At 54.0% G+C, this 16677-nt stretch overlaps 9 protein-coding genes across 9 annotated transcripts; 5 read left to right on the top strand and 4 right to left on the bottom strand.

Annotated features, from left to right (window-relative positions):
- Positions 1-6: 6 nt before the first annotated feature.
- On the bottom strand, positions 7-1120 carry PUNSTDRAFT_132129 (cytochrome P450; the record flags this gene model as incomplete). The annotated part of the gene is made up of 8 exons (XM_007381454.1): positions 7-136; positions 188-220; positions 277-296; positions 351-497; positions 560-580; positions 633-849; positions 935-951; positions 1043-1120. Coding segments are annotated over 8 exons (663 nt in total), but the record flags the coding sequence as incomplete, so codon positions are not given.
- A 327-nt stretch (positions 1121-1447) lies between these two features.
- Positions 1448-2053, top strand: PUNSTDRAFT_142175 (uncharacterized protein; the record flags this gene model as incomplete). Its single annotated transcript, XM_007381453.1, has 4 exons — positions 1448-1529; positions 1714-1751; positions 1806-1890; positions 1942-2053. The coding sequence occupies 4 exons, from the start codon at positions 1448-1450 to the stop codon at positions 1968-1970; spliced, it is 234 nt and encodes a 77-aa protein (XP_007381515.1). The 3' UTR covers positions 1971-2053.
- A 186-nt stretch (positions 2054-2239) lies between these two features.
- On the bottom strand, positions 2240-3950 carry PUNSTDRAFT_99350 (uncharacterized protein). The gene is made up of 6 exons (XM_007381452.1): positions 3218-3950; positions 3073-3169; positions 2984-3022; positions 2873-2925; positions 2640-2815; positions 2240-2584 (listed from the first exon to the last, which is right to left on the bottom strand). Exons 1-6 carry the CDS (start codon positions 3875-3877, stop codon positions 2254-2256), a joined length of 1356 nt encoding a protein of 451 aa, XP_007381514.1. The 5' UTR covers positions 3878-3950; the 3' UTR covers positions 2240-2253.
- A 935-nt stretch (positions 3951-4885) lies between these two features.
- On the bottom strand, positions 4886-6196 carry PUNSTDRAFT_132126 (Metallo-hydrolase/oxidoreductase; the record flags this gene model as incomplete). The annotated part of the gene is made up of 5 exons (XM_007381451.1): positions 4886-5212; positions 5272-5331; positions 5390-5696; positions 5784-6016; positions 6191-6196. The coding sequence occupies 5 exons, from the start codon at positions 6194-6196 to the stop codon at positions 4886-4888; spliced, it is 933 nt and encodes a 310-aa protein (XP_007381513.1).
- Positions 6197-6957: 761 nt separating this feature from the next.
- Positions 6958-8711, top strand: PUNSTDRAFT_62362 (uncharacterized protein; the record flags this gene model as incomplete). Its single annotated transcript, XM_007381450.1, has 7 exons — positions 6958-7365; positions 7414-7503; positions 7561-7679; positions 7732-7802; positions 7852-8298; positions 8350-8448; positions 8500-8711. 7 exons carry the CDS (start codon positions 6958-6960, stop codon positions 8709-8711), a joined length of 1446 nt encoding a protein of 481 aa, XP_007381512.1.
- Positions 8712-9442: 731 nt separating this feature from the next.
- On the top strand, positions 9443-12163 carry PUNSTDRAFT_83863 (uncharacterized protein). The gene is made up of 11 exons (XM_007381449.1): positions 9443-9514; positions 9568-9616; positions 9666-9788; positions 9843-9933; positions 9981-10057; positions 10106-10396; positions 10452-10749; positions 10798-10992; positions 11044-11110; positions 11160-11872; positions 11921-12163. The coding sequence occupies exons 4-11, from the start codon at positions 9895-9897 to the stop codon at positions 11963-11965; spliced, it is 1725 nt and encodes a 574-aa protein (XP_007381511.1). The 5' UTR covers positions 9443-9514; positions 9568-9616; positions 9666-9788; positions 9843-9894; the 3' UTR covers positions 11966-12163.
- On the bottom strand, positions 12130-12985 carry PUNSTDRAFT_111968 (uncharacterized protein; the record flags this gene model as incomplete). The annotated part of the gene is made up of 4 exons (XM_007381448.1): positions 12130-12369; positions 12419-12471; positions 12523-12845; positions 12909-12985. 4 exons carry the CDS (start codon positions 12983-12985, stop codon positions 12130-12132), a joined length of 693 nt encoding a protein of 230 aa, XP_007381510.1.
- A 556-nt stretch (positions 12986-13541) lies between these two features.
- Positions 13542-14233, top strand: PUNSTDRAFT_62473 (NADH dehydrogenase 21 kDa subunit; the record flags this gene model as incomplete). The annotated part of the gene is made up of 4 exons (XM_007381447.1): positions 13542-13611; positions 13666-13779; positions 13833-13953; positions 14002-14233. 4 exons carry the CDS (start codon positions 13542-13544, stop codon positions 14231-14233), a joined length of 537 nt encoding a protein of 178 aa, XP_007381509.1.
- Positions 14234-14415: 182 nt separating this feature from the next.
- On the top strand, positions 14416-15901 carry PUNSTDRAFT_63042 (uncharacterized protein; the record flags this gene model as incomplete). The annotated part of the gene is made up of 6 exons (XM_007381446.1): positions 14416-14589; positions 14643-14705; positions 14755-15284; positions 15337-15556; positions 15606-15671; positions 15728-15901. The coding sequence occupies 6 exons, from the start codon at positions 14416-14418 to the stop codon at positions 15899-15901; spliced, it is 1227 nt and encodes a 408-aa protein (XP_007381508.1).
- Positions 15902-16677: the final 776 nt, after the last annotated feature.

The following is a 16677-nucleotide window of genomic DNA, read 5'->3' as shown; positions in this document are numbered from 1 at the left end:
GATGACGGCGGTCAGGTAGAGCAGTTTCCGGAGCGACGCCAGGTCGGGGAACGCGCCGGGATCGGGGAAAGCTGCGATGAGCTCGGCGCGGAGCGTGTCGTAGACGTGCGGGTGGCTCGCAAGCGCCCACATCAGCCTGGAGGAACGTCAACGGGCTACCTTGGCGCGCAAGCAGGGGAGTACGGACCACGACAGGGTGGTCCCGGTGGTGTCTGTGCCGCTATTCGAGATAGCCCGTCGGTGCGTTGAATGCAAAACGGGCCGTGTAGGACTCACGCGATGATGTATGTGACACACTGCGTAAACAGGTCATCGATCAGCGCAAGGCACAACAAGGAAACTATGCGCACCATGGACACGAGCATCTCTTCGGACATACTCGTTCCGGTCACCGGGTCAGTAGAATCATACAAGTGGGCGATCATGTTGTAGCGCCCCTTCTCTTCGCCGCTTCCGCCACCTCCCTTCTCGTACTCCCTTATCAGGTTTTGACCAAACTGAGTGCAAGCCGCGTCATCAGACGAGAGAAAACCCATGATCCCCGTGTGCTCGAGCGTACCTCCAATAGGCGCTCCTCCGCCTGGACGATGTTCCGTAACGAGTGCACGGGGACTTTTCGCAGCGCCGCGTACACCCACGGAGGAACATCGCCGACCCGTTTTGTGATGGGGCGGCAACGTTGGCGAATGTGCCTCGGCCGATGGGGGAGCCGCGCTTATGCAGCAGGAGGGCGACGTGTCTTCAACGGTGGTCGTCGGAGTGGGGCATCCCGCCGCGCAGACTGGGAGAATCCGGACGCCGTGGTGGATGAATTTCTGTCGGAGTGGGATGCAAAGTGCCACGTCACGCCTGAATTCAAGTATGAGTGCATTGGTCTTACAAAGGTGAGAGCAGAACTTTGAACGTACCGTAGACCACAGTGTAGCAGACGTACCCAAAGCCCGCACAGCACTGTAGGGACACATAGATCGCTGGGGAGTTGGCATGTCAGGTCGTCCGGGGGTTCATCTTGCAGCGGTGGGCACACCCGCTATAGACGCACACCCCATCTCCCGACCCATACTCTCTGAGCCTGCTCAGAGAGTGGCACGACTCTACCAAGGCCCGTGCCCTGGGCCATGGCGAGAGTGAGCCCATCGTTTGGCCATGGATGATGGCGGGAGTCAACAGTTCAACGAGAAGCTGTGCACGGGTTGCCGCTGCTGTGCGGCAAGCATTGGCACGACCCACTGGTACAGTGGGTGAAAATCACCCATGGACTTCGTCGACATTACTGCTCACTGGAACTGTGGGTGATTGTATACAGCAAACCACAAAGTGGGTGATCCAAGGTAATCACCCACACGGCCTCAATCAACCACATATCGACCAGACCGTGGGTGAATGGTTGATATCCCCCATCATGTGGGTGGTAGCAACCCATTCTGGGGCTCATAGTGTTGATAACATGCGGGCGCAGCTTCTGTACTCGCTCCCTGCTCTACTGCTCTCCACCCTTGCAACCGCAAACACAGAGATGGCCTCCGGAAGTACGTGCCAATCTTCATTTGAATGAGGACGGAGCTCGAATATGTAATTCTGCAAGAATACATAGTGGTCTTCAAGACCTCGGCCACCGACGCCGACATCCAGAACTACGTCCAGGGCGTTACCAACGCTGGCGAGTCCAATCCCCCTTGCGACCTCACGGATACTTGCTGAATGCGACTGTAGGCGGCGAGGTCAGCAATGTCTATGATTCGGTCCTGAAGGTGAGTGTGGCAGTCGATCTCCCATTCCGCTCTGATTGAACCTGACGTCCGCAGGGCTTCGCGGCTCAGATCCCGGACTCGTATCTGACTCAATTGCAAGCATTCCAAGCCGAGGCTGGCTCGGTCATTGATTACATCGGTGCAACTTCCCCGATCAACGATGTCACCCAACAACTGACTAGTTTTGCAGAACCTGACGGCATCGTCACCACTCAGTGATCTTGCTTCATATCTGCACGACCGTATGAACGCAAACACTATGTATATCGTCCATGTATCACAAGAAAGAAAGGATATCTGTATGAATAGATGCCCAGACCGAAGAAACAGTAATCCAATGGGTTAATCTCGGAAACAATCGTAACATTCGTGAACTCGAAGAGCGAGGGTATAAGTGTCATACAACTGAGTTCGTAGGTATCGCGTCCATCCCGGACCAAATCCATGTCAGTGTCCATTCGGAAGTGAAAGTCCACAGCATTGGGGGGTAAGAAGTAGATGATCAAGCCGTCACCGGTGGCTCGGCGTGCCGGGGAAGGGTAGCAGTCGTCACCGTGATCGACGGAGAGCTGGTCGGGACAGTGGCTGGGATACCCGGGTTCGGTAGAGGCTGAGCAACTGGGATCGATGGCGGCTGCGGTGTAGCACCCGAAGTCGGTAAACCTGGCGGAGAGGAAGAAGAAGGGGCAGTCTCCGGCGGCGATGAAGGAACGGCACCCGAGGTGTCCGTCTGAGTTCCTGAGTCAACTTCGGCGGGTGCTTGAGCTGAGGCCGATGGAGGAGGGGGAGGAGGAAAATCCCAAGGACGAGGTACTAATGCCGCAGGCATGATCCTGTGAACGAGACGTCAACGAACAGCGAATGGAACGGCTAACATCAGACGCGAACCAGGTTGCAGCACAAACGACGCCTTGCCCTTGGTCCATCTTCTGAATCACGCCAAATTCGAAGTCCACGTACTGGGAGATGTACCGTATGAAGGGCAGCACCTCCCGCACGCCGCTGTTGGCGACGGACATGGCGGTCAAGAAATTGATGATCGCGTGAGCGATGGACGGAGCATGCTATGATGATGCCGTTTCAGATATCCGAAAGCGGAAGGACCGGTCTCAACAGCTTACAGAGAGGAATGCGATGGAAGGAGGCGGAAGGACGAGTTCGAGACCCCACCAGTCTGTAGATGTACAAGCTTTAGCTTCAATTCGAGTCAGCTGGAGTAACGTTCTTCGCACATGTGAGTATAGACATGCGGTCCGTCGGCGGGTAAACACCTGAGGGTCTGTCAGCTTCCGTTGCAAGGACATGGCGGAGAACGGCTCACCTTCATGGTTCACGTACACAGCCTTGCCCATGGCGTAGCCGAGATTCATGAGTTGAGGCGTGATCTGCGTAATGCCGTTGATCACCGTCTCTGCCGTCTACCCGAGAACTTCAGCAGGTGATGACACAAAAGGCTCACCACGTACCGGGATAGCACCTGATAGGATGCCAGGAGCGTCGCCTGGGGCGCCGAGGCCCATGTTCGGCGCTGCCAGTAAATCAACGATATGCAAGTCCTGGAACATGGTAACCGCAGTCTCCACTGTCGCTGTAGCGATGCTGGGCACATCCTCCAAGGCACGTTCAACGACGCCTTCAGAACTGGCAGCTTTGTATCCAGCGCTGGCGAAGTGCTTGCCCGCCGCCTCGCTTTCGGTGAACGGCAAGCAAACAGCATGGATAGGACCATGACCCTTAGTGGCGGTACCGATCTTCGCGGACGAATGGTCTCCTGCGGTAGCAATAGGTGCCTCGGCGATAGGTAAAGCACGGAGTTGCGCGATGACCTTGTTGGCGGTCCTTGATTCGAGCAGCTGTCCCTTGACCTTGTTGACCTGAGCCTTGGTGGCTCCGCTCGGCCTGGGCATGTTCGAGAGCGTGGGTCCAACAATGAGAGAACGCACGACATATGCGGACTCCTTTGCTTTGCGATCGGACGCGGAAACCTTCGACGCACGCTTCACGAGCGCCTCTGCGGCCTTCTGCCTCTTGGCTTCCTCTTGCAATGTATGGAGCGTGCCCGAGCGCTTCGGGCTCTGGGAAGACTCGAGCTTGGCCTCCGAACGCCATGCTGTCAAGTTCTTCATGGACCAGCGGCGGTTAGACGAAGGCTTGGTTTCTTGCACCGCGAGCTGAGCTGATTCTGCAGATGCTGATGACGTCGTGGCAGACGTGGATGTCGTGAGCTCCGTGCCAGACGGTACGGCGAGCAGCACCGGGGCTGTCGACGGAGGTGAGCTCTGAGCACCTTGAGCTTCGTCGGCTGCGATATCGCTGCTGGTGGGAGGTGGTGTAGCCGGCGTCGCGAGAGGAGGAGCTCGTAGCTGAGCTGGCATATCTTGCGAGGACGCCGGCGGAGAGGCTGGGAGTGCTATATGTGCAGGTTCAGGAGCCTGAACTGGGGTGATCGCGGTATCCTTGGACACGTCCGAGGCAGCCGCTGTACCCTCCTCATGCGCGACCGGCTTGGACGACAAGAAGTTGAGCGAGAACAAAGGCATGTTGGTGGATGGGCGAGCAGCTGGCAGTGAACCCAGCAGCTGCCAGGCTTGGCTTTTGAAGCAGCCTGGAAGGTGTTGACATGATACCGTCGAAGCGCCAAACCGTGGGAAGTCCGCTGTCTCAGGCTCGACAAGGCTTGACGGACTGTTTAGGTTGCCTCGAGCTCCTCACCGGCACGATGGCATCGCAGCCCGAGTTTTTGCCACCACGGGTACTCGGCCTGCGCCCACGACTGTTATTCAGGCCATTATGCAGTATCTTTGCTCGTTGTGACTCATATAATAATGGAAGTTCTGCCTGACTTGTCAGCGCGTCCGTCGAGAAGCAGGCAGCCGGGAATGCATTCGTAGAGTTGACAAAGAAGCCGAAAAATAGATGGCATTGCAGGAGTAATATAGCTGTACGTTAGGAGAGATGCGAGCGCGTAATGAAGGAGTACCTTCGCCCGTCGAGCTCGGAGTTGGCCGTCTGTGACACTCCTACTTGACAGGCGGCCATGAACGTCGGATGAGCTGTGTTTCAGAAAGTGTTTCTAGACTTCTCTTGTATGAAACGCTGGTACATTCATATTGGCAGCGCGCATGGACTTTAAATCAGACAGATGTTGATGGGATAGCGGAGCCGTTCCTTAGAGGTATCTTGAGGAATGCTCTGCCCTGGGGATCGGGAGCGGGGAGCTTTCCAGCCCGTACGTTCACCTGAATAGATTGATGCAAGAGCCTCGGGGAACCTAGGATAGCGTCCCTTGCTTGTCTGAAAGCAACGAACTCGTCTTCAGATATACCGATCTTGCAGTGCTTATTCTCCCGTCGTTGTTCCTCTACTGTTGCGCATGGACGTGGTGCACGCCCTTTGGGAGGGTAGTCGTGTCCGACGAAGATACGATGGCGATCAGGAAGAGATAGCAGACGGTTCATAGACTGCAATGTGAGACGACTTCATTAAGATCAATGCCAATAGCATGTGGAAAAATGCTCACCATATACAGGGCGTGCGCGTTTCCGCCCGGAAAGTCGACTCTGGCAGATCCTACATCAGGCTGATCGTGTCGTGGCAAATTTCAGTGCATGCTCTCATTCTCTTGCTCCCCTTCTCACCAAGAATATAGAGTCTCCACAGAACACTGAGTCGCCGATGAGGTATCCAACGTGGTCAGGGGTATGACCAGGCAGGTGCATCACCCGACAAGCGAGTTCGCCTAGCCGGAACTCTTCTTCGTCCTCCAGGAAGATGTCGAAACTTTCCAAGAATACCGAAGGGTCGAGTCCGTACACTGTGGCAAAGGTGTGCTGGACCTGCTCGATACGCGCGCCAATGCATATCGGAATCAGGGAGCCGGGAACCTCCAAGCGTCGTTTCAAGTACTGTGACGAGGAGAGGTGGTCGGCGTGTGCATGACTTTCACTACAGACAGGTACAGTTGTAAGCGCAAAATACAGGATTGGGGTCAGAAAAGGCGTCCTGAATCACGAAGTATGCGCAAGGGCTCACAGTATCCTTTGAACCTTGAGACCGTTGCCCTGGATGAAGGTCAGTAGCGTCTCCGCCGTAGTCGTCGAGATATTCCCAGATGCAGGGTCGTAATCCAGGACAGGGTCAATGATGACTGCATGAGAGGTGGAAGGATCTGCAACGATATATTGCCATGTGGAGGTTGCGTGCTCAAAGAAGGCGTGGACCGAGGGACTATCCGGGGAAAGACTTGTGAAGGACTCGGGCAGGTCCTTGGTCGAGATGTGATCAGAGCTTGAGGCATGGGTATGAGAACATCGATGTGGGCGAGGAAGGGAGGAACGGGTGTTTAAATTTCTGCGCGCTATCACAGGTAGCGTCCTGATGCAGGGCGGATAGGTACAGGCCGATGGGATCTGACGCAGTAGTGTTCGTGCTCGTGAAACGCTCATCATGATGCTACGGTGGCGTCACGTCGCTGCTGACTATATGCTTCCCAGATATTCCGAATGGTGAAGTTCCTGTAGGGTTCTCGCTCAATTCTCGTTCACGTCCGCCGCGCGCGCTCAACCACCTGCATGCTTCATATGATGCATGTTCGTATTCCGAATGATTATTCACAGCTATCCGACATCGCCGACACGATACTAGTACTGAACCCAATCCTTGCACGGAGATAGGCGCGCATCCTTCCAGCTGGCCTCCTTCACCGCAGCCTATAGTACAGAAGGGCAATATGTTCGGAATGCCCGCACAGTGTGCAAGTCGACAACATTCTGGTCCGCCGGACGTTTCGAGCATTGATTATCTTGGAAGCCGATGGTCTCCAACTATTCGGAAATCGGAGCCACGCGGACGTTCTGTCCTCCCGGAAGACCCGTAACTCAAGGGTAATCCGAATTCGGGAGCAATCGGCCAGCAGGCAATCGATGCAGTATCCGCCGGTCAATATTGAGGCGGTTGAAGTCCACATAAGCTGGCCGATGTGTACTGAACGATCCATAAAAGCTCTATGATGCGTCTACGACCAGGATGACCCCGCCAGAGTAAGTAGCGCGCTACTTCCGGGACAGAGCCTGCGCATGCGAAAACGAGCGAAGGCGCGGGAATGTGATTCGACGCCACCGACGTTCGGAATTTACCGTTTTAGGTCATTCGGAATTGGCGTGCCCTACCCGAACTTGGGTAATCACCCGGCCCTGTTCTCCATATAATGCAGACCCGCCCGCGCCGCAAGCGTCGTACCATCGTGGCAGCATATTCCACCAGGCGCCCTCTCCCAAAACTTGTAGACCTATACCCTTCTGAACCTCGTATATATCCCTATGCCTTGCGCCACCAAGAGCTCCCGGAAGTCGTGGAGGGAGCGTATACGGTTCGTACATCTACAGCCAACAGAGTAGCATACGCTGAATTTGTGCCTCCTTTTAGCCATTTCACCTGGGCATGGCACACAGTCATCATGGGAACAGGCGTACTGGCCGCCCTAGCCAATGCCTTCCCGTATGGCAATGACAACGCCCCGCTCAGGGTCTTTTTCATGTTCTTTTTTATGCTAGATCTGCTGCTATTTCTTCTGATCAGCGGAGCTACCCTTGCGCGTTATATCATGTTCCCGACAGTACGCCACGTGCACATGCATTTCAAGGACCCGTAGCTGATCTGTTAGGTATGGGATCTGATGCTAGAACATCAAGCGCAGAGCATGTTCATCGGGGCTTTCCCGATGGGAGCGACCACGCTTATCAATGCATCGCTCGTAAGCCTTCAAGCATCCCTGCAGTGGTCAACTACGTTAACGCGGCGTGTTATTTAGGTCGTAAATAGCAGTAGATGGAATTGGGGAGGCTCATCCTTTCTGTGGGCGGTATGGGCATTCTGGTGGATCGACTCTGTCTTATCATATACAGTCGCATTCGGCACGATCTACCTGATGTAAGCATTACTGCCGGGGATGCGCGTGTTCCCTCCCTAATGAACAGATCAGGATCACCCATCAACGACATACAATCGATAAAATGACGGCGGTATGGCTACTGCCTATAGTCACGCTGATCGGTAAGACTCCGCGATGTCTGCATGTATCATACTAACTACTTCCTTATAGTCGCCTCATCTACTGGCGGCAACATCGCCCTCGCTCTGCTGCCCAATCACCACAATTTGGCCGTGATAACCTCGGCATTCTCGTTCACAATGCTGGCTATAGGATTGTCACTTGCGCTCATGCTCATTACCATCTATCTGATGCGACTATGCATCCACGGCGCCCCAGACATGGACCTCATACTGTCTGTGTTCGTTACACTGGGCCCTCTTGGACAAGGAGGATACTCGCTACTGGTTAACGGCCAGATTATGGGTCAGACGATTGTACTTCCGCTTGGCAACAACGTCTCTACCGCCGCTGGGGAGGCCATCTATGCCGTGTGTGTTTGCGGGGCATACGTTCTATGGTCAATGGGAATCGCTTGGATACTTATCGCGTGCCTGTCCATATATTCGCGTGCTGCGCGTCAGCGCATCCGCATTCCTTTCAGCGTGGCATACTGGGGTAAGGTATTCGCGCGTTCCTTCGCAATTTCAAGCTTACTCTTCCTGCCAGGTCTGATTTTCCCGAACGGAGTATTCGCGATGCTTTCAATAGAGCTCGCCTCTGTCCTGGACAGCCCATTTTTCCGCGCGTTTGGAGCCGCTTGGTCTAGTGAGATATTGTATGTCGGTCTATCCAACAGCGGCTAACCCCACAGCACAGTTTTGACCTTCATTGTGTGGCTGGTCACGATGTCGATGACTGTCCCGGCAGTTATCAATGGCACCGCATTTGTTGCTCCATGCCTGTTTGCGCTAGATCTAAGGACCCAGGTGCCCTTAACCAAACCGCCGTTTCCGGAGGGTCTGCGATTTTTTGCCGCATCGCCGTATAGTGGTCGTTCTGACGCCCCCACTCTAGCAGAGGAACCATGACAGGGGCGCATCTCGTGTATCAATATACTGTAGCATATATCAGTATCTCTTTAGTTGTTGCACCACGACGCTGAAGCGTTCTGATGAGCGCGGAAGTACATAAACGCCCGCCAGCATGGTCATCGGAAGTTGCCGAAGCCGAAGGCGGAGCACTTCGCCTTGATCGGTGCTGTGCCGCGGGCGCAGCCACGTTCGCGACACGCCTTGCTGGACGCGCAACGCCCGATCGTCCAATAAACGCTTTGCTGTCTATAAACGCTTTTCTCCTTGCCTGATACAGGCTACTCGGCGGCCTCAGCATGCCCAGTCGTTCGGAATACCAGGCGCTTGCACAACATGACGAAGAGGACGAAGAGGATCAGCTATTGCCGGGGCCGGTTACGGCACCTAAGCGCCAGAGACGACAGTCCAGAGGTCACATAGACTTGAGCAAGCTGGACTTTGCGTTCAAACGGTGCGCATGTACTATAAGTATATGTCGGGATGGATGCCGAGCCTCGTATACTCAGCTGGACGGACTCGATTGCTCAGAAGGTCAAGCGCAAGAAGAAACCGGAGAGCAACGAGAAGAAGGAGATTATTAGAAGTGTATTCGACCCGCCTGTCGTACCCAACCCAAATATTGTCTGGCCGGCCCAGACATTGGATCATAAACCGCCCATGACGAAAGGGGACTTCAAGAGGTGTGTCTGGCCGGTCTCTGCTCCTTGCCGTTGCGCTGACAGGTCCAAGCCTAGTGGACTCAGTTCGATCTGCTATTGCGGAGGGTATACATCCGAAGTTGATTTCCAAGGGTTCCTCAGGTTGGACTTTGCGCCTACTTTGCGGATAAGAACTGACCGCTGGGTGAACATAGGGTCATACTTCGCCCGTGCTAAAGTTGATGGTACAATACGAACTGTGGGGTAAGTATACTCTTTCCACAGACTGTCCATGTGTACCAACCCTCCTCAGCGTGTTCAAGCCGAAGGACGAGGAGCCATACGGACAACTGAACCCCAAGACCACGAAATGGTTACATCGACAATTGCGGTGGATCATACCGTTTGGACGCGCTTGCCTTATACCCAATTTGAGGTCAGTACAGCATGACCAAGCGCCACGCAGACGTTGATCGTGGGCCATCTTCAGTTACATCTCCGAGGCAGCCGCATCCTTCCTGGATGAACGCTTGCAGTTGTATATGGTACCTCGCACCGAGCTTGTATCATTATCAAGCCCTGTAAGTGTCATTCCCGTGTTCTCACCAGCTGGTACGACGTAAAGCAGGCCTTTTTCTACGACTGGATAGATAGAACCGCGGCGAAGAATGGCAAACCTTTACCGGAAAAGATCGGATCCATGCAGTCCGTTTCTTCCTACGTAACACTTCTCGGTCCTAACGTCAGCCATAGGTACTTCATGCACGGCTTCACCGATGCTTCCGATTTCTTGCGAAAACATCCATGGCCTGGCCGCGCTATCTCCGATACTTTCGATGACTCCAACCATCGAACAGGGAACATCAGCAAGCGTTTCATGTCTGCTCTTAACATCATCTGTGGCAAAACTGGAGGCGAGGATGATGCGTACGACGAAGCTGACGACGATCGTGTGCTGTATGATGCAACAGAGGAAGCCAACGTCAACCGCCCGTTCTATTGGAGCGAGTCCTTGCAGCAAAGCTTCAGAGAAGAGTTAGAAAAGTGACGTTCTACAGCATTCGAGCGCGTTTACCTAACTTCTGACCTAATGCTTCAGACTCGTGATCCTAGATTATTTGATGCGTAATACGGACCGTGGCGCCGACAACTACATGATCAAGTATTGTGAAGGTGTGAGCGACAAGAATTCCAACGCTGCTCCATCGCGCCCAGGAAATGGACAGCCGCAGATGAGCGAGCTGAAGGTTAACGAGGCTGGTTCATCGCACCAACCGAGCTGGACGCCGGCGATGTCCATTGCTGCAGGGTCCGGCTGCGATGGGCGTCCGACATACACGAGCAAACCTCATATCCATATAGCCGCCATCGACAATTCTCTCAGTTTCCCCCATGAGGCGAGAATCCTTACTATGAGAATCCTTCTCGAGCTAACGTGCTTCTAGCACCCGAAAGGATGGCGGTCTTACACGTACGGCTGGCTTTTCCTGCCCGTGAGCATTGTTGGCCGTCCTTTCAGCGAGAAAACGCGAAACCACTTTTTGCCGCTCCTCACTTCCAAAGAATGGTGGGCCGAGACTACATACGAACTACGCAAATTATTTGAAGTGGACCCCGACTTCCACCCCAAAATGTTCCGGGTACGTTCAATGACGATATGGATGAACTGCACTGCTTACTTCCGAGATCAGCGACAACTTGCTGTCATGAAAGGCCAAGCCTACAATATAGTCCAGTCATTGAAGCATGTCGACGAAGGTAAGGCAGGACCTGTGGTGCTACCACCCTGCTCACTCAGCCCGCATAGGACCTCTGGAGCTCACACGGCGGGAGAAAGTATTGGTGTGGGACGACGAACTTGAAGTTGCGGAGGAAAGTCTGGCGTCCGCGGTTGCGCAAACTCCGGAGTCGCCTCAGATATCCATCAACACGGTTCCCCTGCCCCGGCATTCGCGTAGCCAAAGCTTGGGCGCCCGCGACTTCCCTCCGCCGATACGCCGCACGTCGACAGAGCTCAACCGTCCAGTGCCATTCTCCGCCAAGTTTCAGCGTGTGCATCCGGCAACAACGGGCGTCACCGTGCTCGAACATATGGAACGCCTGGATAAGGTTGAAGCATCGTTGGCTCGGTTAGGCAATGCGCAGGAGGAGGACGAGGAGGAAGCCGACGTCGTAGAGTCAAGACCCATCGCAGTGCCATTGATGCGCTCCAGCTCATCACAATCGTCAAGCAGTGGAACACCGCTCTTATCACCTCGGTCTGCGCCGCTGCCAGTCGTCCCGGAAGCGCCGTCAGCTCCGGAATCATTGGGTGAAGTGGATGAACAAACAGACGAGCCTGAGCCCACGGAGGAAGACGTTGCAGCGCTGTCGAAGTCAATGTCGCATTTGGAAGTGTCTCCCTCTCGTTTGCACACGCGATGGGGCAGCCATGAGGCCCAGCAGCAAGGACCCCAGAGCCTCGATTGGATGTTGCAAACGGAGGCTGAAGGCACAAAGAAGCGCATCGCTATTGTGGAGGTAAGAGCAAACCGTCTCGACACTGAATAATCCTGACGCGATCTGCAGAGGTTGGAGCCCGTCAAGACCAAACCATTACTTTCTTGGTGGTGAACTCCAAAATGACTGACGACCCTTTGACGCATGGTTAAACAACTTTCGACCATATGAACAGTGTATCATTATAATCCTACATGACAGATGCTATCTAGAGTGTATATCCAGGTCATGAAAACGATGTAACGAGAGTGCTCGAGATGACAACGAAAGCTATTTAGTCACCATCCGACCTCGCCGTAAACATAGGACTCGACAATAACATGTTTTTGCCCCGCAATCTTCTTCAGTCTGTAGCGCTCCAGGTCGTACAACTCGTACGATTGAGCTGCGAGTTTCATGGCCCGTATATGATGCGGACGGGAGTTAGCAGCTACTGCATGCTTGCGTGACTGCCATATGCACGTCGCGAGGTTGACGCCGGTTATGGGATGCGGTGTCCCATACCAATACATGATTAACTGCAAGTTGGTCAGTTCCGGTGAAGAAGAGGGCGCAGGTTTCACTAACACCGCCGTTTTGTACGGCCTCCTCATGAGCTTGTTTATCTGCTTCGTATAATGCTGAGCGAAGCCTGTTAGCATAAGGCATTTGGAAACTATGACACCGCTTACGGCCCGCATCGCTGCCTGCTCGTCGTTTGCTCCGGAAGACAACACAGTACCACTCCCTCTCCAATTCCACGTCCAGCTCCAGATTTGACCAGTTGAACGCATCAGCGTATGGAACAGAAGCGTACTCGGACGTCACGGGGCAGAAACTATGCAATGCTTTGTGCAGAGAGAGCGATGCAGGGTCAATCGAGGGTAAGCGCGTCGCTGTGCTGGCCAACGTGGAAGACGACGGCAATGAAGATAGAAGAGGTGGAAGGTATAGAATATCCTCAGGTGTACTGGGATTGAAAGATGGCGGCTGGTGAGGATCACGCAAAGGGGCGCTCGTTGAGAATATAGTGTCACGCTGGTCGTTCGAGTCGCTAAGCCAGCTGTTCATAGATAACTCCTGAGCCTCCGGCGGTGGAGGGAAGGGGAGGGTGTCCAAGATGGTCTCCTGAGGCGAAACTGTGAGCACAGACATGAGGCAGCGACGACCTCGGTGACACGACGATTCCCTGCTCTTATACCGTACGTTGCCGACTCCGATTACCAAAACACGTCGACTTGAACGGTGGATGGCGACAGTTCGGTGTGACGACGCCAGAATCGGCCATAGACATTCTGCGTTTCATCCGCATTGCGCCATATCACGACGAGTGTGCTCATCATGCATAATCTGAACGACGAAGACTATCAGAAATGGCCGCGAAGTTGCGCCTTCTGATTCAGTTTGCGGTGATGAGACAGGCTGGAAAGCTGGAATAATCGCGGATGACAGAATTGAAGTTCATGCGGGACAACGCCGTTATGTGATGTGTGCGGGCCCGCCATTCATTCACCCGTGCAATGGTCACAGCCAGGTATTTCGTTGCAGGGCACAAGAGAAAGCAAAGATAGAACGTGTGGTCCCGATATTCCCGCTGACGGAGTGCAAGCTTGATCCACCAGGGTAAAATGCAAGGAGGAAACGAGGAGAAGAGGCGGACTCTCCCGAGGGTCGCGGCTCGACACACTTGACCTCCTTCGACCATCTCGGTATGGCTACCAAGAAGTTAGCGGACCACACTCTTTATCATCTAAGTCCCAAGGGCTTTTGGAAGAAGTTCCGTGCGTATTCAGCGGTGGTTCTACACAGGCCACGCGCTTGACCACGTCCCTTAGGTGACGCCGTGGTTGTGAATCCGGAGATCTCGAGCGGTCTACCCATAGCTGGGGTCAACCGTTACCCTCCTCCTGGCTCGAGGCCAGAGAGGTATTCAACTCCTGCCACCAAGGGTATGGTATTTACTTGTGCGAAATTGAGGGCGTTACTCACTCATCCTACGTAGCTTCCGACCCTGCGCAGAACCCGTACTGGAAACGTGATGTCCGCCGAGCGTACCCGCGGCTGTCTGTGGTAACACAACCGGAGCTCGCATCCTTACTTCTACAGCACCCGGAGAACCAGGCGTACGTCCCTCCAAGCAGAGTCCGAGATTGTGTATGACGTCCTTCTAGGTTGTTGACCGGACCCTCCCCCGAGAGCTCCTCTGTGCCTGCTCTTGCCGAGAAGCCTCAAGGCAAGGACCTGGCTGAAACCATCACTTCACTTGCGTCCACTCGGAAGGTGTTCTCGAAATCGAACCTCCCGCCGACGCTTCCGACACCCTTCAAGAAATGGGTACCTCAGGAAGCGGAGAACGCGCCGCATGATCCTCACTCATACTTCCCGATGATACTTGTTAAGTAGAGGTGCTCAGGTGCTTAACACAGTGACGTTCGTGGACGCATGCATTATGCGTACGGGGACTTGCACGTTGAATATGCAGCGCGGCGGCTAGTCGTCGGCGGTCGCGCTAGGGTATTATGTAGCCGCGTGACGTCTGAGATATGAGCTGTGACTTTCGAACGTTTGCTACCTCCACCACCGTCATGTCTCATACTTCACTGCCTATCGTTAACCCCACGCCGTCTGGATCTAATTCCGCGCCATTCAGTACAGACGAGCGCGTATATCTATCCAAGGAGACAAACACATGGCGCTTCGAAGCGGACGATGGAACCGAAATGGAATGGGACGTAGGGAAGAACGCATGGCTGCCAGTCGTAAGCGATACATGCAGTCGAAGGGAATTGCGTATGACTCATCTCGACTTCAGCTTGACGATGATGTCGTCAAAAGCCAGCAAGCTGCATATTCGGTAGCCGGAGTCGACGAAGAGGTGTGCCCATTCCACTGGTGACTCCTCGTTCTTGCCTGACTCTAATCAGGCGCCCGCAGCACCCGTGGCCAAGCGGCTCAATAAGAAGCGGAAGGAACCTGAGGATTATACCTCCGCTACGCAGTCTACTGACCCGGTGAACATAAAAAAAGCGAAGGTGAAGCCACCGAAGGCTGCAGGAGAACGCAAATCCAAGAATACTGCTGTCTACGTGACACAGTTACCTCTTGACACGACGCATGACGAGCTTATAGAGCGGTTCCGCAAATTCGGGGTGCTGGAAGAAGATGACGACGGGGAACCGAAGGTGAAGATGTACGCGAAGGATGACGGGACGTTCAGTGGCGAGGCATTGGTCGTTTACTTTAAGGAAGAATCCGTGACCTTAGCGGAGACGATGTTGGACGATGCGGAGCTGAGAATAGGGGATCCGAGCACGAGGATGAAGGTGGCGAAGGCGGATTTCGGGCATAAACAAGGAGACGATCACGCGAAAGCGGATGGAGAGGCTGCGGGACATGCTCCTCGGAAGACAATCGATAGGAAGAAAGCAACCAGGAGGATCAACAACATGAAGAAGTGCGTACCACCATCAACGCGTTGGACCTAGTGCGCTGAATCTAGACATCAGAAAGCTGGAAGAGTGGGATGATGAAGATGCATTCGGCCCCGCGAAAACCGAAGAAGATGAAAGCAAGACAATTAATAAGAACAGCCGAGTGGTGGTGCTCAAGTACATGTTTACTCTGCAAGAACTTGAAGAAGATCCCGCTCTGCTTTTGGACCTGAAGGAAGACGTTCGAGAGGAGTGCGAAACTCTTGGCGAAGTCACAAATGTCGTGTTGTATGATGTGAGTAAACGATAGATTTGTTTGTGACGATCGGCTCATCATGACGCAGAAAGAGCCCGACGGGATCATGACGGTCAAATTCCGGGATTCGATCAGCGCGCGGGCTTGCGTTCTTGTAGGTTTTTATCGTTCTGTACTGACAGGCGGTCCGCTAAACACACGACCACCCAGAGAATGAATGGTCGTTTCTTTGCGGGCAGGAGAATTGAGGCATCGTTGTACGCTGGCAGACAGAGGTTCAAACGCGGTAACGCTGGTGCCGACCTTGTGGAGGGAGACGACGAAGAAGCGGAGAAGAAGCGTCTTGACCAGTTCGCCCAGTGGTTGATGGCGGAAGGCGACTGAACTACGGACGGTGAGCTTGCTGTATTGGAAACTACCGCTATCTTGCGATCGGACGGGCTGGTCGTGTTATGAGCCTCATAATGGAGTAAAACGCTACCCAGTACCACGACCGTGCAGAGATGAGTACGCATGGCGAACGTTGAACAGAAGGAAAGCTCGCATACGGCAATATCCGCCGCACCAGGGTAACGGAATACCATAAGTAACCTTTTATAAACGCGTCAGATAGAACGACGCAGTGCACGGAAGTGACGGAACCCTTCCATTGATGAAAAAAGGAGGCAATCAAGATTCCGTAGATCTCCATATCCGACATGCGCTCACTGGATGCCATTGCCTGCATTCAGCTTATCATCAACATCACTGCAGCATATTCCGAGCTGATTCATTAATAGGCAAATGCCGTCGCACCAGGGACTGGTAGGACGAATAAGTAGGTCGACAGACTGAGACTCTCGTCTGGAGATCGTGCACGTGACAAGTATGAGGTTTCCACGGTTGAACATGCGGTACCGCTACTCATACTGTCCCGACGACCTCTGAGCTACGTTCATAGGACCTGTTACGACCTATAATATACGCGAAACACACTCCTAACCATAATTTGTTTACTTCGAGGACGAAATCTTGCGAAAACCCCCCTCAGTGCCGACTTCTACTGCAGTACCATCACCCCCAGCAATCCCACATTATGTCTGCGGTTGGTAGCCAGAATGAGGTCCTCAGACCGATTCTGCTTCGGACGAGCACTCCAGGTGCGCGCAGAAGCACACTAT

Source organism: Punctularia strigosozonata (genome assembly GCF_000264995.1).
Source record: "Punctularia strigosozonata HHB-11173 SS5 unplaced genomic scaffold PUNSTscaffold_3, whole genome shotgun sequence".
NCBI classification, from domain to species: Eukaryota; Fungi; Basidiomycota; class Agaricomycetes; order Corticiales; family Punctulariaceae; genus Punctularia; species Punctularia strigosozonata.
The sequence above is the reverse complement of the archived record's forward strand: the minus strand, read 5'-3'. Positions and strand labels throughout refer to the sequence as shown.

Bases quoted from the DNA above. Each gene is read 5' to 3' on its own strand.
- PUNSTDRAFT_99350 (XM_007381452.1), bottom strand. From the start codon at position 3,877: ATGAAGAACTTGACAGCATGGCGTTCGGAGGCCAAGCTCGAGTCTTCC. The intron at 3,170-3,217 runs GTACGTGGTGAG...GTTCTCGGGTAG, and splicing joins TCCTATCAGGTGCTATCCCG to ACGGCAGAGACGGTGATCAA. The intron at 2,816-2,872 runs GTAAGCTGTTGA...GCATCATCATAG, and splicing joins CTTCCATCGCATTCCTCTCT to CATGCTCCGTCCATCGCTCA.
- PUNSTDRAFT_83863 (XM_007381449.1), top strand. From the start codon at position 9,895: ATGGTACCTCGCACCGAGCTTGTATCATTATCAAGCCCT. The intron at 10,058-10,105 runs GTCCGTTTCTTC...CGTCAGCCATAG, and splicing joins GAAAAGATCGGATCCATGCA to GTACTTCATGCACGGCTTCA. The intron at 11,111-11,159 runs GTAAGGCAGGAC...CAGCCCGCATAG, and splicing joins ATTGAAGCATGTCGACGAAG to GACCTCTGGAGCTCACACGG.